Source organism: Colias philodice, chromosome 15, assembly GCF_061535455.1.
Source record: "Colias philodice isolate Cphi_HAF_F1 chromosome 15, ilColPhil1 Martin Lab GWU primary, whole genome shotgun sequence".
NCBI classification, from domain to species: domain Eukaryota; kingdom Metazoa; phylum Arthropoda; class Insecta; order Lepidoptera; family Pieridae; genus Colias; species Colias philodice.
The window spans coordinates 10,162,413-10,187,281 of record NC_143100.1 but is presented as its reverse complement, the minus strand read 5'-3'; the positions used below and the strand labels follow the sequence as shown (position 1 = coordinate 10,187,281).

General features: G+C 35.2%; 3 protein-coding genes across 4 annotated transcripts; 2 read left to right on the top strand and 1 right to left on the bottom strand.

The window, feature by feature from the left end:
- The first annotated feature begins 196 nt into the window (after window positions 1-196).
- On the top strand, window positions 197-18,649 carry rudhira (breast carcinoma-amplified sequence 3 protein rudhira). Of its 2 annotated transcripts, XR_016316692.1 has the most exons (15): window positions 197-488; window positions 1,100-1,279; window positions 1,554-1,857; window positions 2,041-2,299; window positions 3,186-3,370; window positions 3,849-4,097; window positions 4,510-4,713; window positions 5,426-5,567; window positions 6,676-6,852; window positions 7,374-7,525; window positions 8,094-8,221; window positions 9,244-9,380; window positions 9,924-10,049; window positions 16,465-16,931; window positions 16,968-18,649. XR_016316692.1 is itself a non-coding variant. In XM_089703937.1 (14 exons), exons 2-14 carry the CDS (start codon window positions 1,113-1,115, stop codon window positions 16,617-16,619), a joined length of 2,385 nt encoding a protein of 794 aa, XP_089560063.1. In that variant the 5' UTR covers window positions 197-488; window positions 1,100-1,112; the 3' UTR covers window positions 16,620-18,649. The 2 variants fall into 2 exon arrangements, 1 of the variants encoding a protein (XP_089560063.1); XM_089703937.1 differs by having other exon boundaries at window positions 16,465-18,649.
- On the top strand, window positions 11,334-15,940 carry LOC149482479 (uncharacterized). Its single transcript, XM_089704084.1, has 2 exons — window positions 11,334-11,408; window positions 11,528-15,940. Exons 1-2 carry the CDS (start codon window positions 11,334-11,336, stop codon window positions 13,859-13,861), a joined length of 2,409 nt encoding a protein of 802 aa, XP_089560210.1. The 3' UTR covers window positions 13,862-15,940.
- Window positions 18,650-19,452: 803 nt separating the features above from the next.
- On the bottom strand, window positions 19,453-23,369 carry Traf6 (TNF-receptor-associated factor 6). The gene is made up of 7 exons (XM_089704217.1): window positions 23,250-23,369; window positions 22,791-22,942; window positions 22,198-22,319; window positions 21,683-21,876; window positions 21,091-21,248; window positions 20,601-20,855; window positions 19,453-20,041 (listed from the first exon to the last, which is right to left on the bottom strand). The coding sequence occupies exons 1-7, from the start codon at window positions 23,289-23,291 to the stop codon at window positions 19,714-19,716; spliced, it is 1,251 nt and encodes a 416-aa protein (XP_089560343.1). The 5' UTR covers window positions 23,292-23,369; the 3' UTR covers window positions 19,453-19,713.
- Window positions 23,370-24,869: the final 1,500 nt, after the last annotated feature.

Genomic DNA, 24,869 nt, shown 5'->3' with positions numbered 1-24,869 from the left:
ATTATTAAATATCATTAAAAATATAGAAACTAGTAACACTTGTTAATTCAATAGTTTTTTTTGCGTAATGTTTTTACCTTAGTTTTTTACCTGTGCGTGGTTTGTAGTGTTATCACAACTACAAACAAATAGAACACAAGTAAACTCACACACACATATATACCTTGCAACAGTGTGAACTGGTGTGAACACTGTGAACACTATACGATACGTCGGGCGTCAAATCAAAACTCGACCATCACTGACATTCATTGTTCAAAACATCTGTTGTATCCCATTGTTATTTTTAGTATAAATTTATATTCATATAATTTATTTATTTATTGTGTGTGTATCAATGATTTAAAAGTGAAAAAGTGTGTTGGAGTGTTTGTAGTTGTTTTTTTGTTTTGTTGTGACGTCACTTTTATTGACTGCCAGTTAAACGACGCAATTACGCTTTAGCTTCGATTATGGATTGAAATAAAAAATATATTATACTGAAAAAGGTAAATATATTGCTTAACCCCTTAATGATTCGGATATAATTTGGTTATCTATTTTCTTTAAGTTTGCATTCGGTTCTGTTCAATGCAATGGAATCAGGTTGCATCGATTTCTTTGTCCTTGTTCTCTGCTTTGTATACAAATGAATATCTATATATTTCTATTCTATTTATTTTGAACTTTTCTTAACGCCAATCCATCATATCGAATCCATTTACGATAAATATGTAATATTGATTGTATAGATAAATAATTATGTAATCTGAGAAACATAACTATTTATATTATGAAATATCTAAAATTATTCTTTATCACTCGGGATCATTTTTTACCCAAAAATTCTTTATTTATATTTAAAATTATTAAATTTGTGTACAGATTTTAGCATAACATAAAATAGTATTTAATCATAAAGAAATAAGATATAAAATGGGTTGTTTATTTAGCATATAATATAGGTATATAAAAAGTCTTGTGCAGTCAGTGCTACATACTTGTTTTACTTGTTTATTTTTATATGCACAATATTGTACTTAATTCAACAATCTTGCAACATTTCTTTAAATGTTTGGTGGGTTTGTGTGAGTGATATATGTCTTAAATCACCATAAAGGCAACCATTCACCATGTCGGCGGAGTCCCCGCGACATGTCCGCTCGGGAGGGCCACTCACCGTGCCATCACAGCCACCTAGTGACCGAAGCATCATTGATGCTGTCTCCGGCTTTATAAATGATGTCACATTATCATCATCTTCCGCTGTTGATCCCAAAGATGTGATACAGTGGGCTAGGTATGTTGAATTTTAATTATATTACACAATACCTCTTACTTGTGCAAGGTTGCATTGTCCTTACCAAATGTTTTAAGTTAATAGTATGAGTATTAACATCATTTCAGTACTGTGACAAGTACAGTGCAAACAGTAGAAAAGCTGGCTTAATATCAATAAAATGTACAACGAAAAATTTAATATAAGATTTATTATGAAATGCATTGCGTCATAAAATTCTAACAATAAAATAATATACAATTAATAAATGAAAATAATAGCAATTCGTTTATAGATTTGAAACAGCTGACATCAACGAACCCGCGCCAGAAGGAGATAGTGACAATGATGTCTCTCCATTACTCTTAATCCTGGGTTATGGAGCTGGGGTTCAAGTGTGGCTGATTTCACCAAACGGTGAGGCCCAAGAGGTGCTATCATGGCGCCAGGGGACAGTGAGAGTGCTCCGTATACTGCCAACTCCGCAGCACGGCGATTGCTTTGCATCGAAAAGGCCTCTCATAGCATTATGCGACTCTGCAAGCCCTGGACCAGCATTTTGTTCTCTGAGCTTCATTTCCATTAGGGGTGGTGAACAGGTAAAGTATTTTATATTTTTATATTTAGTTGAGTTATTCAAAAATTATTATGTATTCAAAATATGTAGCAGATGAAACACTGTTCTTAATTTGTCTGAATATTTTATTAATTGAATGAATGATTATTTCATTAACATTAAAGTATTTTATTGTATAACTATAAGATATAATTTACATTCACAGGTGAAAAGCATAAAATTCAAGAATCCCATTCTTGATGTATTGGCCAATAAAAGATCTGTGGTTGTATCGTTTTCTGAGCGTTTCGCGGTATTCGACGCGGCCACATTGGAAGATAGACTCGCTATCACCACTTGCTACCCCTGCCCTTGTCCTCTGGGTGGTACATCACCGATCAACCCTTTGGCTCTTGGTGATCGCTGGTTAGCTTACGCTGATAAGAAGTTGAATCCCTCGAAACGCAGCAGTGGAGGTTGTGAAAGTAAGTGTTTTCAAACTTAATTCAAATTTAATTTATTAAAAAAAAAAAAAAATTGTTTTTAAAACAAAATGTTGTTACATACATTACATAAATCATTGTAAGAATTAATGCCATCGATGTGAAGTAAAATATTGTTTTATGAAATCTTATAGAAATGTAATACAAAGATAATAAAACTATTTAAAGCTTTGTTTATTAAGTAGAGGAAATATTACTTCCAGTAATAAGTTTTTCTTATAGCCTTGATAATGAGTTTAATACGATAAACATTTTTATATGCATACAAAATGTGTGTATTTTTTTATATTTTATATTTTGTAGAAATTAACTCTTTAATCTTTTTTTTTTCTCTAAGAATATTTTTAACAAATTGATTTTTGGAGTAAAATGAATAATCTTGTTTCTATATATATTTGTATGAAGAAATAAATAATCAAAAATAATATGTTTTACGATGATTGAATCAGTTAACAAAATAATATTGAGACCTTGAAATAAAATTATTCATGCAGATGTTTTAATGCAGGAATTAGAATTTGTTATCAAATAAAGGCATGTTCAGTAATAATAACAGGTGTAATAACAAGGTTTTTAGGTTTTACATAATATATAACCAATTAAATGATAAACATATATATGTATAACCAATTAAATGATTACACAAAATTGAGTTTACCTAGTCTATGTAAAAAAACAATATTATTTTACTTAATCTAAACCATTGAATCGATTTGGATGAAATTTGGTACAGTATTAGCTTGAGACCTGAGAAAGGATATAGGTTAGGATAGGTTTTATCCTTTACACGGGATTTTCTATGCCAACATGGGCGAAGCCGCAGTCCGGAAAGTTAGTTCAATATAAAGTAAATAAAACCAACTTCCAGGTGAAGGCGTGACCAGCTACACGGCAACAGTGTTACACGCTGCAAAGTCCCTCAGTAAGGGGTTGCGTGGACTCGGTGAAAGTGTGGCTCATAGCCTTGCTGGCGGTAGGAGCACTTCTCAGTCACCATCCCCACCGCACACTGATATTCAGCAGCCGGGGATTGTCACTATATTGGACATTGAGGTATTTTTATGACTTAATAAAATAAAAATGTATGTGCCGCGTACGTGTCAGAAGTGAAACTTCTTATGCAAGATTCATAGATACCAAAATTATTTGTTTCACTTTTAAATTCAAGTATCATGTTTTTGTGTAGAATTATCAGTATATGATTTGTACCTAAAGTAGAACACTACATTTATTTTGGTATTACTTAATGAGACTACTTTTAGATAATTTTAATAAAGTTTCTAATATTAGCTATTGTTGTTGTTGAAGCTTATTTAAATGCATATCTGAATGGCTATAAGGCGGATAATTCGTCAAATGATTTAAATTCTTTTAGTAAATGGCAACTGCCCAAAATTCTAAACATGCAAAAGATGTTGTTATTCAATGCACCTTTCCAAATAAAATCTATTCTAACACTAAAGATTCAATGCACATTATGTATCGCTTTAAATTATGTATGTAACTAAGTTAACTTTATTTATATTCTTAGGGTAATGAGGACGAAGACAGCCAAGATTGCGAAGAGCCATGCGACCCCATAGTAGCTCACTTCATAGCACACTCAGAGGCGATAATAGCCCTTAAATTCGATCCGAGCGGCATGTTGCTGATAACAGCTGACCGTAGAGGACACGACTTCCACGTGTTTAGAATTAACCCCCATCCCTGCGGACCCAGTCTTGCGTCTGTTCACCACCTGTATGTTTTGCACCGTGGCGACACGACGGCTAGAGTGCAAGTGAGTGTTTTTTTTTTAATTACATGATATTCTTTAATTATTGAATAACATTATTTTTTTTGTAACTATTTTCTGGTATATAGTGAAGGCCAGGGTATTAAAATTCGCAGGTGCTATTTTTTAATAAATAAATGATATTATAATCATTCAAATATTTTGATAATTATATCAATCGCTTGCAAAAGTCAATTAACCCATTGAGCCCCAAACGGCCCGATTGGTCCACGACAAAATAGATTTTCTATTGTGTCTGTGATTCCGGGGCCTGAGTTATTAACAAAATTTACTCATCCATTTTGAAAACAGTGACAGAAATAATTTTAAATACCAGCTAATTTTTCACATTAATGCAGAACAAAAAATTTATACAATTTTTCACGTCAGATAAATTCTAATTAAATTTTCCACACAGGACATAGCAATATCGGGTGACAGTCGCTGGGCGGCCATATCCACGCTCCGCGGCACCACGCACGTGTTCGCGCTGAGCCCGTACGGCGGCGCGTGCGGTGTGCGCACGCACACGCAGCCGCGCGTCGTCAACCGGCTCTCGCGGTTCCATAGATCCGCTGGCCTGCCGATACACGCAGCTGCACATGCTCACACGCACACGCCGGTAACTTGATAAAAATATAGTCAACTAGATTTCCGCCCGCGGCTTCGCCCGCGTTTTCAAAGGAAAACCCGCATAGTTTCCGTTCCCGTGGGATATCCTATGTGTTAATCCAAGTTACCCTCTATATGTGTGCTAAATTTCATTGTAATCGGTTCAGTAGTTTTTACGTGAAAGAGTAACAAACATCCATACATCCATACATCCTTACAAACTTTCGCCTTTATAATATATATTAGAATATTAGATATTAGATTAGATAGTCAATACCTAGGTGCTGAAGTAATGGGGTCACGGAGGAATTCTACTAATACCCACGGGTATTAGTAGACCTATACCCGTGGGTATTAGTAGAATTCCTCCGTGACCCCCTCTCGTTGATGCGGCTTGATGGAACACAGTGGGGTTTTGATCGGTAGGAATCCGACATAACCCACGGCCCCTCCCCCGGACGCCGTGGGTATCTATGCAAGATTTCTCCACTAAAAAAAGGTGCTGAAGTAAAATATTTATAGTTAGTTGTTTGAAAGAAGTTGAAAATTTTCAAATATATACAAATTGTATTATTTGTGGTATAAAAGTAACGATTGAAGTTATTTGTACTTTTTGATGTTTTTAAAACATTTTAGGTTATCTCAGTTGAAATTGCAATGTCAAGACTGTATCAGTTTTTAATGTTATTAATTAAAGTTAATTTTAAACAATTGTTTCACAGGGTTTAGAAGGCTCAGTGGCTGGTGCGTGGTACCCCAACCCCCGGTTGCCTCCCTACCCCCTGCCCAGCACCTCCACGCCGTTAGCACAATTGAGACCAACGCATAATCTGCCCACGCATACTATCACACGCACAAGTTCGGGTGAGTTACATTATTAATAGAAAAAATCATTAAGAAAGAATAAAAATTAGGGATGTAACGATACATGATTTTGCCGATACGATACCGATACCGATATTTGTAATAAAATATCGGCGATGCCGATACCGATACCGATATCGATGGCTTGGTAGAAAAAAAAATAGTGAATTATGCATAAAAGTTACCAACATTCAACAGAGACTCAACTGTAAATCGTATTCTTTTAAATAACAATGCCAAATCAAAAAACAAGAAAACCATTTATTTTAGTATTATTATTTTGCAAAGTCAGTTAAACTTTAAGTTATACAAATACAATCAGTTCCTACTAATTGTTTACGATTGGTAGAGTTCTTTCAAAAAACAAAGTGCGCACGCGCGGGCGGCCTCCCGCATCGTTCATTGGGCGCGGTTTTTTGAATTGTTTGATATCGGTATCGGTTGTTTTATAATGGGCGATACCGATATATCGGCTTGCCGATTATATCGGCCGATATATCGGTATCGGTATCTGTATCGTTACATCTTCTTATATGTATATAAAAATGAATCGCAAAATGTGTTGGTAAGCGCATAACTCGAGAACGGCTGAACCGATTTCGATAATTCTTTTTTTATTATATTCCTTGAAGTACGAGGATGGTTTTTATGTAGAGAAAACGTAAATATGTACCACGGGCGAAGCCGGGGCGGACCGCTAGTCCCTAATAAAAATATAACTGGATCTAATACAGGTCCCTGTGGAACACCAACCTCCCTAATTTCATACTTTGCTTAAAGTTGTACGTTTCTTAATTTCATTTTTAATTTAATATCGATGCAAGTATGTTTTTGCCAGATTATGATATATTGAAAAGAGTGTGGCAAAATAACACATAAATATGTCTAATAGACTAGGTTCTACTCAGTCAAATGCTTTATAGATTACACTTTTTTAATTCTTTTATTTTGATCGTATTCCTGTATCTATGTTAGGTTTTATGCAATTTGACGATTCAAAAGCGCTTCTAAACGAAGTCTACTTGAATAAATAAATGTTTGAGTTACAATAATGTTTTTTGTTTGTTTAGTATAATCTTATTTCCTACAACTATAACATATTACCCAGGTCGTCAGCGCCTATCATCGCTATCAGAAGATAACGGTGCAGCACCACTACTAGCGCGCTCGTGGTTCGGGTGCGCGCTACCCTCCGCCAGCGGGCGCGGGTGTGCCGTACCCCTGTACTTGATGGCGGCCAACGGCTCGCTGCTGCATCTGCTGCTACACCCGAGGCCGGCGAGATGTGAGTGTGAATATAATAATTAAAATTTATAGAACACTAGTGGTCCGCCCCGGCTTCGCCCGTGGTACATATTTCGCAATAAAAGGTAGCCTATGTCCTTTCTCGGGTATCAAAATATCTTCATACCCAATTTCATGCAAATTGGTTCAGTAGTTTAGGCGTGATTGAGAAACAGACAGACAGAGTTACTTTCGCATTTATAATATTAGTATGGATTGCTGAACCGTTCCTGTAAAGTAGGCTATGGTTGATTGGCGAAAGTGTATTGTTAATTTTTTATGTGTATAGTGCTGAATTACAAGTACTAGTGGTAACTAGTGGCTAATAATATAAAATAAATGACGGGGAAATAGTGTCAACACACAGAAATAGCTTCTATAAGCATATTTGCATAGATGTCACTTCTTACAAAAATAATAAGTAGGGAGTGGAAATAAGGCATCCACTAATGGCAAACTGGAATCTACGAAAAGTAGAAACAAAACTAAATTCATAACACTAATTAACAAATGTATGAACAGGCGTAGCAAAAGAGAAGATATGCGACGAGTCGCCTATAGAAGTGGAAGTAGAAGCAGTGGCTCAATGGATGCTGCAGCGACCAGCAGCGGCTGCGGATTTACTGGCACCCCTCCCACCGTCCAACCCGCTGCTGCAACCGCTGAGCTGTCGGGTATGTAATTGCTAAGGAGAAATAGGATGAGAATAAAATAATTTTCTGGGTAATAAAATAATAAACACTTAAAAATTCTAGGTTGCGCTATAAATTTGAGAGCTTGCTGGATGTGTTCTTTTAATATGGAAAATTGCATTCTTATATGTATACTTTTTCAGCCAATCATAAATTTCTTGGAATTTTCGATTACCTTTTTCGTTTGCAGTAAAAAAAGTATGTGCCGAGCACACGTGTCAGAAGAGGAACTTCTTTTTGGTATTTTTGAATCTTGTAAAAGAAGTTTCACTTCTGACACGTGTGCTTCGCAACGTACGGTGATAATAAAAAATTTGGTTGTCTGTAAAGTCGGTTTACTGACGACAGTTGAACGTGACAACGTGCGATTGTGCTTCTTTGTCGCTCGTTCCGCGCTCTCGCTTGCACTTCAAGCCTTACATGGAACGCCTCAAAGCGAGGTAACGCCGCATGAGTCATGTTTTTTCGTGCGTGCAGCCGGCTATCGAATTATAAGACGTTGTCACGTCAAAAATGTGATGTTTTTGATTATCATGAACTTATGTTACAGAGATGCGCCGACATGTGCGTGAGTGAAGAGGAACGTTGGTTGTCTCAAGTGGAGATAGTGACGCACGCGGGCCCGCATCGCCGCTTGTGGATGGGGCCGCAGTTCGTGTTCAAGACTTATAATTGCGGGTGAGTTTATACTACTGTACTGGGGTGTCATTTTATAATCGAGTAATTAATGCTATAATTATTTGAATAAGCGCCGATTTTTCAATGCTTGGATAAAACTTATCCGTCCAATAAATTATACGATAATATTAAAATGTCACGTAAACTGTCAAATACGGGCAATTAGAATACGTTTTTAAAATGGTGGTTTTATACATTATTCGACGAATAAGTCCAAGCATTGAAAAATCGGCCCTAAGTGAACTTTAGTGAATTTCTATTTTTTTTTGCTGCCAACTTTTTATAAATAAAATCTTAAAATCACGTCCTAATATAATATGAGTTACCAAAATCATGAATGAATTTTAATGACTATTGTTTTGTTGGATTTGTATCCGCCTGGGTTCAGTTAAGAATTTGAAAAATTAAATATATCTGCTAATTCACCCGGGCGCAGCTATTATAAAATAAATTTATAAAAAATATACACCATTTATTTTTATTTTTGAAGTGAAACTTCTTTTGGGCGCGTTGAGAGTAAAAATTCAAGGTCGTGTCATGGCAATGCTGTCACGTCATGAAGTAAGACGACGATTTTGGTATCTTTGAATCTTGCCAAAAAAGTTTCACATCTGACACGTGTGCTTGGCATCTTTTTTTTTATTTTTATTAAGCTATTGCATAGCTTCTATCGGCCTTGAGCGCGGGGACCGAATCCAGAAATTCCGTAACGAAAAAACCTCAGGCTCCCCACTCCGACGGGCGCGGAGGTGTGGCTTGAAGGCATAACATGCAATAGGTTTACCGCGGCAGTCCCCGAGTGCCACGAGTGTCTTATAATTCGACAAAGCCGGCTGCACGCACGAAAAAACATGACTCATGCGGCGTTACCTCGCTCTGAGGCGTTCCGTGTAAGGCTTGAAGTGCAAGCGAGAGCGCGGAACGAGTGACAAAGAAGCACAATCAGACGTTGTCACGTTCAACTATCGTCAGTAAACTGACTTTACAGACAACCAATTTTTTTATAATGTTTTTGTCCGTAGTTCGAACTCGTCGCTCTCGGAGGCGGAGGCGGTGGAGGTGGACACTTGCGCGGGCGGCGGCGCGGCGCGCTCCAACCCCGTCAACATGCCCGGCGTGCGGCCCGTAGTGCCCGTGCTCATATCCTCCGGCTCGGCCAGTGAGTTCATGAAAATTAAAAAAATTGAAAAAATAAGCATATTTAAAGTGAAAAAAAAAATCTGTGACGTCACACACATTTTCTAGAACATTTTCCATCAGGCAGGCCTGGCGTAATACGCTGCCAATTTAAAAAAAAACCTGTATTTACATTAAAATCAATTACTAGGTTCTCTAGAGACTAGAACATTCTAAATCGAATAATTTGTGTGCATTCATTTTCTACCAATGTCTACTAGCTACAACCCACATATATTTCACAATGCCGTCATATCCATTCCGTTAGTTCTCTAACATGTCCCTTTATTCCACATTTAAAACTAAAATCAATGACCCCAGGATAATATCTCTAGAACATTCCGCTATTCCACATTTAAACTAAAAGCAACGACGTCACACTCCACAAGTTCTCGAACATGCCTACGGATCAAACATGCTATTGTATTCCAAATTTAAACTAAAACCAATGACAATCTCTGCAGGATGTCTCTAGAACATTCCCCTATTCCAAATTTAAACTAGAACCAATGACATCATTCCCCAGGTTCCCTAGAACATTCTCCATCAGACAGTTTCCGCCGCAAGTCGCTGTTAGCGGACGGTGGGCGTGCGTCCGTCTGTGATGTCCAGCTCAAGGAGGACCTTGCGGAGGCCATGAAGGAGGACCATGGTATGTCGCATGATACTGTACTAAATAATATTATATTATATACAGGATGGAAATTTTTAACTAGTTTAATTTCCGCAGTTCTACTTCTTTGTAAAATTTCAGGAATGTTTCTTTTCAGTAAAATTTGCTATTTCCAGTACTTGGAGTACTTTCCCTTCAGGGCCCAATGAAAATTTCCATCCTGTAAAAAATTGATGTACGATAAACAAGTAGACTTTAAATTGCCTAAAAATGTTCGAGCGGCTTGTGTTAAAACTTAAAACATCCATTCCAATGAACAATCGCCTATTAAAAGAATAAAAAAAGTATTCGAACAGCTCGGTTGAAAGGTTATAAAAATGTCCGAGCGGCATTGTGTAGATAACAGTGAAACATTCAAATTATTTCTTGGTGTTCAGTCTATTGTATATGCGCAAAAAACTCTGCCTAATAGACGTACAGGCTGAGTTTTGCTTCGGACAATTTCAGAGTTGTGTGTCTATTTGTTTGTGACTATAAAGTTATTTTTAAACTGGTCAAAAGAACATATGGGACACCGTGTTTTTATTAATTACGTGTTCTGATTCGAAGAAATAATTTTTGAAAATTGTATTTTAAATTTTTGTGAAAAATGCACAAGTGTTCCTTATTTTCTTTTGAGTACATAGTATTTATGTGTAGTTTGTATTGGCAACTGGAATACCATTCCAGGAATTGACGGAAAATTTGGGAAATTTTGTTGAGCTTACATTGAATTTATGAAATTAATAAAAACATAATTTTTTTGATAACATAGAAGTAGTCCTGGTGATATTTTTTAGCTTTACAATTATTCTCAAGTTTTCACAGCAAAACGCTTTTTTACCTCTTGATGTTTTAGTAACTAAACGGTTAAAAAAAAAATAAAAAAAAAACAATTTTTACTTTTTATCAGAATGTTGATTTATTTGCATGAGCGTAATAAACACGGTGATGACAGATGAAGTTGTATCGCTATTTTACCCGGTGGTAGTGGGGTGCGTTTTGCGAATTTAGCTTTTTTATTAGGAGTGAAGTAGTTCAGTTTCTTATTTTTGTTTATCAACAATTTGTAGATTTCTCGTTTCATTTGCGGAAAGAAACATTTAACATATTATTCGTAAGACAGTAATATTTTGCGGTCTCGAATTTACATCATATTTATTCTTAACTCTCGTTACGTGTTTGTTTTTTTACTCACGTTTTGACGGGACAACGTTTTAATATTCGAACATTTCGCATCTAAACACCGTATTTAACATCCATCATTCAACCATTCGATACTAAATGGTGAAAGTGCACAAGAGTGAAGCGAATCAAGCGGAGGGGTTACTGAAGATCGTAACACCGTCAACGGAGAGGGCGCGTCCGCGTCGGATCGATCGCACGCGGCCTCTCCGGGACCTACACCGAAGCCAAAGGCACCCGTAACACCCTCTCTTGGCTTTCTATTAACCGATCCCACGCTTGTCTAAATCGAGCCGGCCGCTCGGCGCGCCCGTAGCGGTCGCGGCGAGCGGCCGGCTCTAACTGGTTGCCTTCGGTTTCGCGTAGGGCTGGCTTTGGCGCGCGGGGCGGTGCGCTCGCCGGGCGCGGCCGTGGTGCGCGCCGTGGACCCGCTGGGCTGCGTGTCGGTGCCGCCGCCCGCCGCGCCCAATGCCGACGCCGACGCGGACGCCGACGCGCACACGCGGCCCAACGCCGACGAGGCGGCCTTCCGGCCCGTGGTGCGCGCGCCCGCCGCGCCGCCGCCCGACCTGCCGGCGCGCGCGCTGCCGCTCGGCACCACCATCCCGGCGCAGGCGCTGGGCGAGCCCGCCGCCGAGCCCGCCGCCGCGCCGCCCCGAGCGCTGCCCACCGACGTCGTCATCCCGGCGCAGCTGCACGCCCCCGCCCCCTGCCCCGCCCCGCCGGACGACGACGCCAACGTATCACTGCCAATATCGAACCGGGCGCCGGATGATATTCAGCCGGCGGCCCGGCCTAGAGTTAAGAGATCTCCCCCCACCAAGTTTACTAGTGATAGAGTAGCGGCTAGTGCTAGTTGTAAGGATAGAGATAGACGAATGCCGGACGCGAAGCCGGCTAAATCGGACAAATCTGATGTCTTCGGATTGAACGTCGAGAGAGCACCCAAAGATGATCTCGCGCGTAAACCCTCGAAGCCCTCTAAGAGTGTCCAGAAAACTATTGAAAAAATTTCTAAGGAGGCGACCCCTCCGCCCGTTTTCCCGAAAGATGTTAACGTTAACGCTGATAAGAATTCATCTGATGATATTCCTCCTAAGGAGCCGGAAAAAGCTGTAGAAAAAGCTTTTGACAATGAAATAAAAACTGAGGAACAAGCGTGGGACTTACTCTTAAACGAGCCCAACAAGCAAGCGGTAGACGCTATTCCTACTAATGTTGTTGAAAAAGTTGATGAAACAAAATCGAAAACTAAGAAAGCTCGCAAGCCAAAAAAGATGCCAGAGGATCAGCAGTCGAAGGAGGACGACGACAGCTTTGTTGAAATACACGCTATCGAAGAGAAGCAACAGCCTTCTAGTGGTGAATTGGTATCGATTTCGACAAATTTTGAAGATTTCGAATCATCAACATCGAGTTCAACAAAATCTAGAAAGCAACGTGCATCAAAGAGTTTCACTCCAGAGAGAAAAATTGAAGAGTCACCCAAGACCATCGAACCGATAAATAATATGGGGAAATCTAAGAAGTCGTTCAAAGATGAAAGAACTGATACTTTGTTGGATTTGGAACAGACAAAGCCATCTACAAATGTCTTTAGTTCTACGAAACAAAATAACAAAGAAGATACATATTTCGACACCTATAAGGAAACGATCGCTACTGCGTCTCTAAAAGTAAAAGAAAAATCAAAATCCCCAAAAAGCAAATCGCCATCACCTAACTTTGAAAGAAGAAAATCATCTGTTTCTGAAAAACATGAAGATACTGAAAAGGAGGTTTACGTTATCAATACAGCGGAGGAGGAATTTCCGGAAATCCAAATCACCACGGCGAATAAAACACGCAAGAAATCCCCGCAGCCCGTTGAAAATTTTGAGAAACCAAAAGAATTGGCCGTGTCCAATCGGTATGAAGAAGCTAACGTGAGTTCTATTAAATCTTGGAGTTCAATTGTCACGAAAACCGCCAAACAAATTGATGAGAAGGAAGAAAAAATTGTTAAGACAGAGATCGTTAAATCATGTGAACGTCAAGAGGAGGATACAAAGTCGTCAGGTGCTTCATTACAAGAAAAATTGGCGGAACTTTGCAAAAGAACTGACATCATGGTCGCACAATGTGACACGCCTTCCGAGCTCAATTTTGTAGATGAACATCACTCAGTCTCACATGACTTCCCGCCATTGGACGGATTAGATTTCGCTTTGGATGATTTCAAGCTCGAAGTAATGAAAGATAGTCTTCTCGATGCTGGCGACACTAAAATAACAAGTCCTATATGCAAAATTAACATAGACGATATACTGTCGTCTATAAAGGACATTTCTAAGCCGGATGAATCGACATCATTTAACCTCATTGATGTGCAACAAATGCCAGCTAGAAAGGAAAAAGGCTTTAGTGTTCTAGAAACCGATAAAATAACAACGCAAGAGGTGCAAGCAGACGATGAAGTGAAACCGGAAAAATATAATGATATGGAGAAGTCATCAGATGAAGACGGAACTTCGCCGATTGTATCGACTGATAGCGATAAGGAAGATAAGAAAGCAGGTGCTACTAATGTTACGATACCGTCGCCGAAACAATCCAAGGCGAAGAAATCGCGCAAGAAGAAAAAGTAACATAAACATGATCTTTCAATAAAATTTGAGCTTCTTTAGTTGCAAATAATAATAGTTGTTAGTGAAACAGATTCGTTTTATTGTAAGCAGAAGCGGATAACAGTGCTGGTACGTCAGTTTCTCGTTTTAAGTAGTTAAATTTACTTCACTATCGTATAAAATCTAGTACTCATAGAATCATATCGTTTTAAAAATAGAATAAAAATGCGAAAAAGTAGTAAAAATTAAAAAAAATTAAAAACAGTGATTTCTGATTCAAGAAATAATCAAAACTTAAAACGCGCTTGTGTTGTACAAAGTTGTAGATATTATTTCTTTTTTGACGAGATCCTCTTCAATTATTTTTGTATTTTATTTTATTAGATTATTATTTTAGTTGTAATATTTCATTTTATTTTGCAATTAAGTGGTTGCCGCCAGGGCCAGTATAAGTTGCGATGCAATGATCCAAAAATTTTAGTAAATCATAAAACAAATATTCCATTATTAATTCGTAACGGCTTTAGTTGGTAAATTGATTCGAATAAAATTGTGATGAAATTATATTTATTTTTAATCACGTGCTGTTTTAGTGCATAATAATTAATATTATTTTTATATGTTTATTTATTTTTCTCAATGTTATTTTTTATAATGTTTACAAAAGTATGTTATTTATTGCATAATATAATTATTTGTATAATTACGCAATAATACCTCAGTATTAGTGAAAATTACTTGCGTTGCATAATATGACATAGTCGGAGGTATCAAATACCGTTGTGTGCACATTGATATATCTTCCTCATATGAGACAGCCTGATGTTATGGATCTTACATTATATTTTCTATATACAGAATTTTATACAAGATATTTTTAAGCTATTATTTGCAATCAAATCTCAAGTCAATTTTTTATGCCTATGATTTTATAGTAATAAGTAGAAGTATCAGTTTATAAAGTATTGACACCGTATTTTTTATGTACTTGTAACAAATTTTTATTTGGTAATTTTTTATTTTATATTAAATAGTAGTAGTTAAAAACCCTATAATGTCGGGTTGTCTCCCTATAATAATTGTCTATATAACTCATTGTATGACGGCCGCGGTAACGTTATGTACCTTAATGATTTATCTAAGTGTTCTCTCATGACAAGCTATAGAACTAATACTAGAAAATAATTTTAAGATAACAATATGCGAGAACTCATTTTATGGAATGTAAAAGACCAAAAAATAATATCGGATAATTTGGCTAATTTTAAGTAGAAGTAATTTTCTGCGTACCTGTATTAGGTATACTGTTTTATATTTATTTTTAAATAACAATTTATGAGATTTTATTCAGTCGGTCAGTTTTATTTAGTTTAATGAGAAAATATATTGTCGCCTCATTCTCAACTGATGAATGAAATTAATTACTGAAATGTATCCATTTTACACTTTGAATATTAGTTTTACACTTAAGAATCTAAATTTAGTGCCTGATGAGTCAGCGCTGCTTATAGTGGAAAGTTTAACGGTCTTACTAATAAGAAGTTAAACAATGGATAAATTGCTACCATTTTCTACCATAGCTGTGTCCTGCTCTTGCCCACATAAAACGTCAATCATAAAAACAGGACAGGTTATTGCAATAGCTAATCCATTGCAAAGCGAATGGGCAACATTTTATTAGTAAGACCGTTAGTATTTATATTTGAGACGTGCAAATTTGGACTTGTTAAAACGAATTATACAATTTTTGCCTTGTAGTTCACGTTTGGAATTTCAATAAAAATAATTCAGACTTCTTGTTAAAAGAAACAACTTTTAATGAGATATTTAATTATAACATGTTTTTGAAACTTAACAATTGCAGTGATAAGCATAACACCTGTTTTAAGCTCAGTAAAAATTAACTCTATGATCATGTACACCTTTTTTTAAAGTACAGTAACCCACGTATTGTTGCACTTTGGATTTAAAAAATGGACTAAAATTAATGAAATTAGCTTCTTTACTGTTATCATTTTGATCGATTTGGCGCGATTTTTTAAATTTTGCTAAATTTTAACCGTGTGACTTTGTTATTGACGTGGAGTGTTAAAATTATTTTTTAGAAGAATAAAATGACAATTCAAAAACCACTACTGCATTTTATTTTATATCCCTTTTTTAACATAATATGTAATTTAAAATTTTCCACATGTTCACTTATAATAGTTTTATATTTGATATAAAGAACATCCTTCATAATTGTTAATTATTGTTAATTGTAAATTCAGAAGATTTATTAGACCAGTTTAATTAAATTGCTTTCATATTCTGGTGATTTCGATGATAAACGAAATTATAAGGATAAAAAAATCTCTATGGGTAACTTGAAACAGTCATTTATTATTTCATTCAACAAATATGGTTCTTAAATCAATATTTTTTTATAATTTGATATCGTGAAGATAATTTAAATTCATATGAACAGTGTAAAATTAAGAAAGTAACATTTACCACTACATCAGAAAACATATCAAAAGACCATAATCATAAACTTACACACCAAAACATGCATCATGAACTCCCATCCACACAAATATCAGTTTTACATCCTATATATTTCACGTACCATTTCTCAATTCCAGCGATAAATCGCTTCGAAGCTGAACAAGAGGAGCTCAGTTCTAGTAGTTTCAGCTCGACGTCCCGCGCGTCACTGGACCCCCCCTCGTCCCCCACGCCCAGCTGCAGCGGGGACAACCTGCTGCACTTCCCGGGGGACTCCAGTAGCTCCCTCTGAGGGTTGTGCTGTACGCGCTGGATATAGGCGACCAGTACATCATTTTGCACGGGTTAGACGGTTCGTGGTTAGGTGGTGGGGCTAGGATTGTGTGGTCTAAGACTAAAAAAGCGTGTGCGTGTCACACGTGTCAGAAGTGAAACTTCTTTAAAAAGATTCAAAGATACAAAAATCGTCGCCTGACTCCGTGACGTGACGATATTGACATGACGCGTCCTTGAAATTTAACTCTCAACGCGCTTAAAGAAGTTTCACTTCAAAAGTGGTAGGAGAGTAGTGCGGCTAAAGAGGATTGCAAAGTTGTAGGGATAGGTGGTTTTATGGTCTCCAACTAAAGTATTGGAGTAGTCTTACGTGACATTGTACACTACTGGCTCTAATTTATGAAGGAAATGGTAAACCTGCATGTCCGAAAAATTTTAGACGGTAACATCTGCACTTGGTCATAAGAAATATCTTAGACAAGAAGAAGTAAGATTAGCTATACAAGAAAGGGTGGGTGATAAATGTTAATTTTGAAGAATAGATACGTTTGTGGAACTAGTTTAATTTGTGCAAAAGTATAGACAAAAACGGAATAACAAAGTCTACTGTCTTGACTCTTGAGCTACACTGTCGGGTTTCTTTGAATTCAACGGTATACCGTGTTTATTCTGTCTGGTTTCTTATATTCAGTGGGTATGGTCAATGATACAAGTTCTCGTACAATACTAATATGTTTAGACATTTGTATCAGGTTGTATTTACAATGTTATACAAAAGAACTGTACATTTGGTGACAATAGTTGTAATGTGTAATATGTATAAGGCTTAATTTTTAAAGCAAACTTACAAATTATGTGCATTTTTGGCTTCACTTGTCGATTTCATGGTTAATGTATTTAGTATATTTTAAGGGTCTACAAATTTTCTTATTAAAGATTTATTCACAAATTACATGTTAAACGCCGACTTATAGGTACTGTCTAAGCTTAATTGTAACGGTCGTAATATGATTTAGTAATCAATACTTTAAGATAGCATTCATATTGTTCAATAATTATATGTACTGACTTTATACATAACTTTTAAGTTCCTAAATCTGTAAAACATTGCAAACAATGACTCTCTCAAAAACAACGTGTTTCTAGCGGGAGTATAATGCTAATTTCATAACTAATTCATGTGCTCTACCAGTGGTAGGTATTTTTACCTAATTATAAAATTTCACCATTCTAAGTACAGTTATTAGTCTACTTAATCGTATCATGTGAATATAATTAATTAAGCAAGTATATTATATACGTATGTACCTATAAGATGTAGTGTTGTATTTTTATACGAAATGAATGTAGTTTTCATAGAAAAGAATGGTATAATATCATCATGATATATTTGATAAAAACTCTTTAAATGTTAAGCGGTTGCTTCTGTTAACTTTAAAGATCTGTGTAAGTTAAGTTATAATTGTATGGGTGGCATTGTGTGAATTGTTTATTTATTTATATTATCAACTAAACCCACGCATTTTGTTTACTGTGACTGTGATAATTAGTATGAAGTAGAAAATAATAATTTGAGTCCAATCCGATTGATTCGAACATTCCAGATGCAAAATATGGACCCAATAATTATAAGTTTAATGTTGAATGGAAACATGAAATTGATGTGTGATATTTATTGTTTCTCTCTTTGGATAGTTTGCTTTTAGTTGTCTTCCGTTGCGTGCGGTGTTTAAATTGTATTTTATATATAAAAAAAGCGTATTTTTTAAAAGTATTCGGAATATTGTCTATGGTATTGCCATTTGCAAAGGGGTTGCCATATTAGCGTACAAATTGACGCGTAGTTTAACTACATAAGAGAAAAATAAAATATTTAAAAAAATTGACGGGGTAAATTATTATCGTACGAAAATGATTGTGATGGATGGATGTGATAGGAACTTATGTCATTAGAATAAGGTTCAATATAATTATGTATAATTCCTATATTTTAATCATTTGTAATTGATATATAATTTTTAAGCGTTTAATATAATATACATGGAATGTTGGTGTTTTCTTTAAATCAAATCCTTGCTTCTTTAAAAAGATTTATTGATATAATATAAATAACAAAATAACAGATTCATATTTATACAGTTGACGTTTAACTCAAGTTTAACTCATTTAAAATAACTAAGGGCCGATTTTTCAATGCTTGGATAAAACTTATTCGTCGAATAATGTATAAAACTACCATTTTAAAAACGTATTCTAATTGCCCGTATTTGACAGTTTACGTGACATTTTAATATTATCGTGTAATACTTTATTGGACGGATAAGTTTTATCCAAGCATTGAAAAATCGGCCCTAACAATAATAATCTTAAATACAATGAGATTATTTAAATACTGATCATGTTACACAATGGACGGTAATAATATTAAGCTCTTATTAAACAATTGAATTTCATAACATTTTAACATCTATAGACTTGGAAATATATAAAATTATTTTTAACTTAGTTTCAATTAAATAATTAAGTAACAGTAAAATGTAAATTACTTCATATAAAGATTAATTGGTCTCACAATATTCTAAAATGACACATTCATCACATCTTTAGTTTTATTGTATGCTATAAAATATTGGAATGTTTAAGGTAACTCAAAATATATAAAAGATATATTCATTTACACAAATTTTTAAATTGGTTTGCATAACGGATAGCTATACCTCCAATAAGCTATTTGTGAATTGTACTTATTTGGAAATTAAATACGTAAAAATATATACTATACTTAATCTTGAAAAAAAAGGTTTTTTTTTTACTTTATTTTATGACAAATACAACAAAGCCTAGTATTTATTATTTGTATTTTTAATATACTGCTCATATATAAATGCGTTTTTGTATGCACCATAATATTTGAATCACTGCACCAATTACTCAAGGCACTAAGAAAAAAGTTATTAGTGTTTGTAAAAACAGGCTATTAAAATTGCATTTTGATATGAAATTTGAATTATTATTACTTTTTTACTTAATAAATAAACAATTACATCTATAAAATACATAAAACCCCATCACAAAACAAAATAAATAGAACAAAAACATCACTCCTCGTGTCATACACACTTAATATGCACTTTTATAATCAGCACATCGTCCTTCACAAAGCCGTTTCTCACTACATCACTGACCACAGCATATTCCGTGTACCCAAAGCCTCGGACACAAATCTCAGTATTTGGTTTTCTGAAGGCCACTAATGAAGAATTAGACATCATTGTGTCTCGTTGAGTGTATTCATGGTCATATTGGTTGATCATAGCAAAGGAAATCCGACCGTTGAAAGGCCAGTCTAGATAGTCGTCGTTTTCTGTCTTCATTAGGTGCACGTGGAGGGCGAAGCACAGCGGGTTAAGGGGGGATATGTTGAGACGGACGCAGAACCTGAAATTATATGATTATATATATGAAATTATACTAATACTAGCGGTCCGCCCCGGCTTCGCCCGTGGTACATATTTCGCAATAAAAGGTAGCCTATGTTCTTTCTCAGGGTCTAAAGATTATCTGTGCCAAATTTCATCAAAATCGGTCCAGTAGTTTATGCGTGAAAACCATACATACATACATACATACAAACCTTTCCTCTTTATAATATTAGTATAGATATGAAATTATCCTAATTATATATATATGAAATTATACCTGAAATTATATGATAGATATACATATGATTACCGTTTGAGTTTAGTTTATTCAACTGCATAGCAGAATTTCTTTTATATTAGTTATTTCTTTTTAATTTTTTTTAGGATTCTTAAGGTTGAGATGTGCCTTGAGAAATAGCGAAATTCTGGTCAATACATTATGCAATCAAAGTTAACTTTAAAAATGATGTGTTGCTACAACAAAAAACCTAACTTGAGTTAGTATTAATATAGGCTGCCAATAATGTGTAAAAGTGAAAACCAATAAACTGATAAAAAATAAAAAAAATATTTACCTATATCCATTTGGAGAAGTATAAAACCCAGGGCTATACAACATTTTGTTATGATCCTTAAGCATAGCGTCCAATCTCGCTTTAAAGTTATCAACCTTCCATATATAATGTCCCATACAGTAGCGTAGGAGCATGTCATTGTTCTGTTTCATTTTTGCTACAGCAAATGCTGATAATTGCTTGGAAATATTAGCAATTACTATATCTTGTTCTCGGTTCCTTTGTTCTAAAACAACCACTCTTTCGTAGAGGGCTCTGGAATAAGAAAGAAGTGGTTGGAAAATTTAAGTTTAATATTATAGTCATATTTACAATTTACTGATAAAACAAGGTTCTGTAAAAAGTTTATTAAAAAAAATGATCTTCGTACACATTGCAATGGGCAATATAAAAGATTACATTAATAGAACATTGCTACCACAAAGTGAGAAGATTTTTGATGATCAATGTCCATGTCCTTACACTGACTCACAATTTTAGTGCGAATTACCTTATAAGCGCACTTGTATCATTAATAGGTGTGGACGGTGTCCCCTCGCTTCCCTTCTCCGGCGGGTCCCACAAAAGAGCCTCTTGCGCTTTTCCATCCATGCTTGCGTTAGACATGTCGTTGTCGATTTTGATTTTCGAATAAGCATTCATTAGTAACTGAAAAAAATAATATTTGTTTGAAAAATATATTAAGATTTGTTAAATTTAATATTTGTTTACAGTGTCATGACATATTGTCATGTTGTCAATACAAACACGCTCAAAAATTGTCCGAAGCAAAACTATGCCTAAGCGTGTATTAGGCAGAGTTTTAGAACAATTGACTATGAACATTACTGCCCAAAATAACGTGTTAATTTCAATGAACAATACCGCTCCGACATTTTTTCACAAATTTTGCGATTGAATTGTCTATAAATCTATAGTAATATGTCATGGCAATGTTTCCTTGTATAAAAATTGTTCTATATAGATCAGCAATTTGCAAAACAACATTATACATACAGTAACTTCCGTATTATTAAAATAGTTATAATTACTCACGCTTATATGACATACAGTAACTCAAATTTTTAAGAATAATTACTCACACTCATGTGGCTCAAGACATCATTATGTAAGTGTGTGTTGGCATCTTCCTGACTATCAAAGATTTCACTGCAACCAACAGCTTTGAATGAACAGGGTATTTTAACATTGTGTTGCGTTGATGCTTCAGGCTGGTTGAATTCACATGTGGATATATGTGTGTCTAGGTCTAAGGGTGTCACTTTTACTGTACATCCTGGATTAACGAAATAATATAATACAGTAGCATAGAGTATATTTCAATTATAATATAGAAACTTAAATATATTTTGTTAATAGATGTAAAAATAAAATGTCTCATTTTCCATTATAGGTATTATGGCAATTTTAATTAAATCTATAGTTGAATAACAATTGTGATTTAGAAAGGCTGTTAATTATCTATTGTTAAGAACAACAGCAGAATTATTATTTTTTTACTTCTAATGAGAAGAGTTGTAAAATAATGAAATTACTAGTTTATTGTTTGTTTATTTTCAGATATATTTTTTTATAAATAAATTAGAAAAGAACTTACCTTTTGAAGCAAACGGACAAGACATCCTTTGTTCTAGAATCTCCCTCTTTGTATAATTGTCGGGAAATATATCAACCTTCATACTAAGGTTTATATTATCTATGGGGCAATGGCCACTATTTCTAAAATTAAAATAGATACATAGGCTTAAATGCTTTATAGAAACTAACTACTGCATTAAAATGCTAATGCTAATATCTATGACATTGCATTTAGTACCAAATGAATCATCTCATGTATGTAGGTGGAATCAAATATAAATGATCATTGAAATGATACACATCATATAGATTATATCAAAACAGATGTATCATCTACTATATATGTATGTAGATTTATATAAAATTTACTAAGCTAAGTATAAATAGCTAAGAATAATTTATCTATACTAATATTATTAAGTAGAAAAGTTTGTTTGTTTGCACACGCTAATCTTGGGAACCATGGGTCCGATTTGGGAAATTATTTCACTATTACACAGTCCATTTATTGAGGAAGGCTCTTGAGAAGGCTATATTATATCATCATACTTTGACTAATAGGAGCAGAGCAATGCGGATAAAATTGTTTTAGGACCAAGTAATATATCTTACTGTAACCACGAAGTAATGCAGCCCTTACAAAACTTATGGCCGCATGTTGTGATAACAGGGTCTCGCAGCCAGTTGAGGCACACTGGGCATTCATATCTTGACTCTGGCTGATCACTCAGCACTGTTTCATTTAAAGCTGTTATACCCATAGGCTGGAATAGAAAATGTATGTATTAATACAAGCTATGCGAGCGTATTTCAAGTTTAAATATGTTGTTGAACATTAAAATTAATGAATACATTATAATTCATGATTGAATACATTGTAAAAAATATAAGAAAATTTTCAAAATGTTTATACAACGGAAAATCTGTCAAATACAATGAAAATTTAACGGAACGAAGGAAGTAGGCTGATTTGCATACAAATGATTCAGGTAAAGGTCTCTTGTGGTAAAAAAATGTTTTAAAGTTAGTGGAAGAGTTGAAACGAGCGCTAAATGTGAATTGTGCACTTACCGCTATGCCTTCTGATGCATTCTTTGTTTTATTATGGTCCATTTCATTACTTTTTTAAGCAATATAAATAAAAAAAGTATAAATATCGTCCAACACCCCAAAACAAGTAGTGAGCTGTCAGCTGTCAAGGCTTCGTCAGGCGTCAGCTGTCAGAAAACGTGACAGAGAGTGACATTGACATATCAATAACTACAGATTAATTAATTATTAAATTATTCTTTACTAGCGGTCCGCCCCGGCTTCGCCCGTGATACATATTTCGCAATAAAAGGTAGCCTATGTTCTTTCTCAGGGTCTAAAGATTGTCTCATAGCATAATGTCCTATGGAATCCTGCTATGGGGCAGGGCTGCAGATATAGAAACTATATTTATATTACAGAAAAGAGCCATTCGCTCTATATATAATTTGCGTGCTCGAGACTCACTAAGAGATCTCTTTAAGAATACTGGTATCCTTACTGTACCGTCGCAGTATATATTTAATAATATTTTATATGTACATAATAACGGTTACTTACACACAAAAGTAGGAGATAGACATTGTTATGACACAAGAAACAGAAATAAAATTGAAATGCCATTATTCCGGCTAGCTAAAGTTAAAAATTCATTTATGGGCCAAAGTATACGCTTTTACAACAGAATTCCTCATAATATTAAAGAGTTTAGTAGTTCTAAATTTAAATCTTATATAAAAAATGTACTTGTCAAGAGAGCCTATTAAGATTACAGTATTAAGGAATATATGGAAGATAAAAATTAAAAACCCATGGAGGGTTGTCGCGTAAAAACCACAGGACAGTTCTTTGGTATATTATGATAATATATTATGATATTACATATTATGTAATTTGTAAAATTGTAAATCTGACATGATTAAAAAGAGCAACTATGGTAGACCGGGAGATACTGACACAAAATTTCGAGTCATTTGTAACAGGATGGCGGTTCTACAGGGGTCTTAGTACGCAATGATAAAAAGAAAAATGATGGTGTGATCGCTGGTATCGGTGGTTTAGTCGCGTGGGCGTTAGCCGAACTCGTCGGAAAAATAGCGAAAGTCAAACGATTTGTAACACAAAAATTTTAGTATTTACCGATAGCCCATAAAAAAGAAGTAGGCGGTAGTGTCATGCCATACTTTTCCGGTGTGACTTACAGCCCGCCATACCGACGCGAATATGTTGATTTAAATAAAACAATTATTCAACCATTTGTACCAGGCTAACTTTTGCACAGGTAACCATCGTCGTGCAGCCATTTACGAAAATCGCTATGCCATACTTTTCGGACGATTCCAAATGGTCGCCATACCGCCGAAAATCTGCAAAAAAAAATTATTTCGCCAAACTTTTTGTACCAGTATTGCATTTGGATTTTTGGAGAGTATTTGATAAAATGTGACCATTATTATATTTGCCATACTTCTAGTAGGGGGAAAAAGTGCTGTCATACTTGAAAAATTAATTTAGTATTAATTTATATAAGTGAAGATTTCCAACACCTAGATCTTTGAAATTTTGTATTTATATTCTTTGATCCTCAAACTTCCAGGAAAAATAAGTGCCATACTGTTACAAATCGTTTGACTTTCGCTATTTTCCGACGAGTTCGACTAA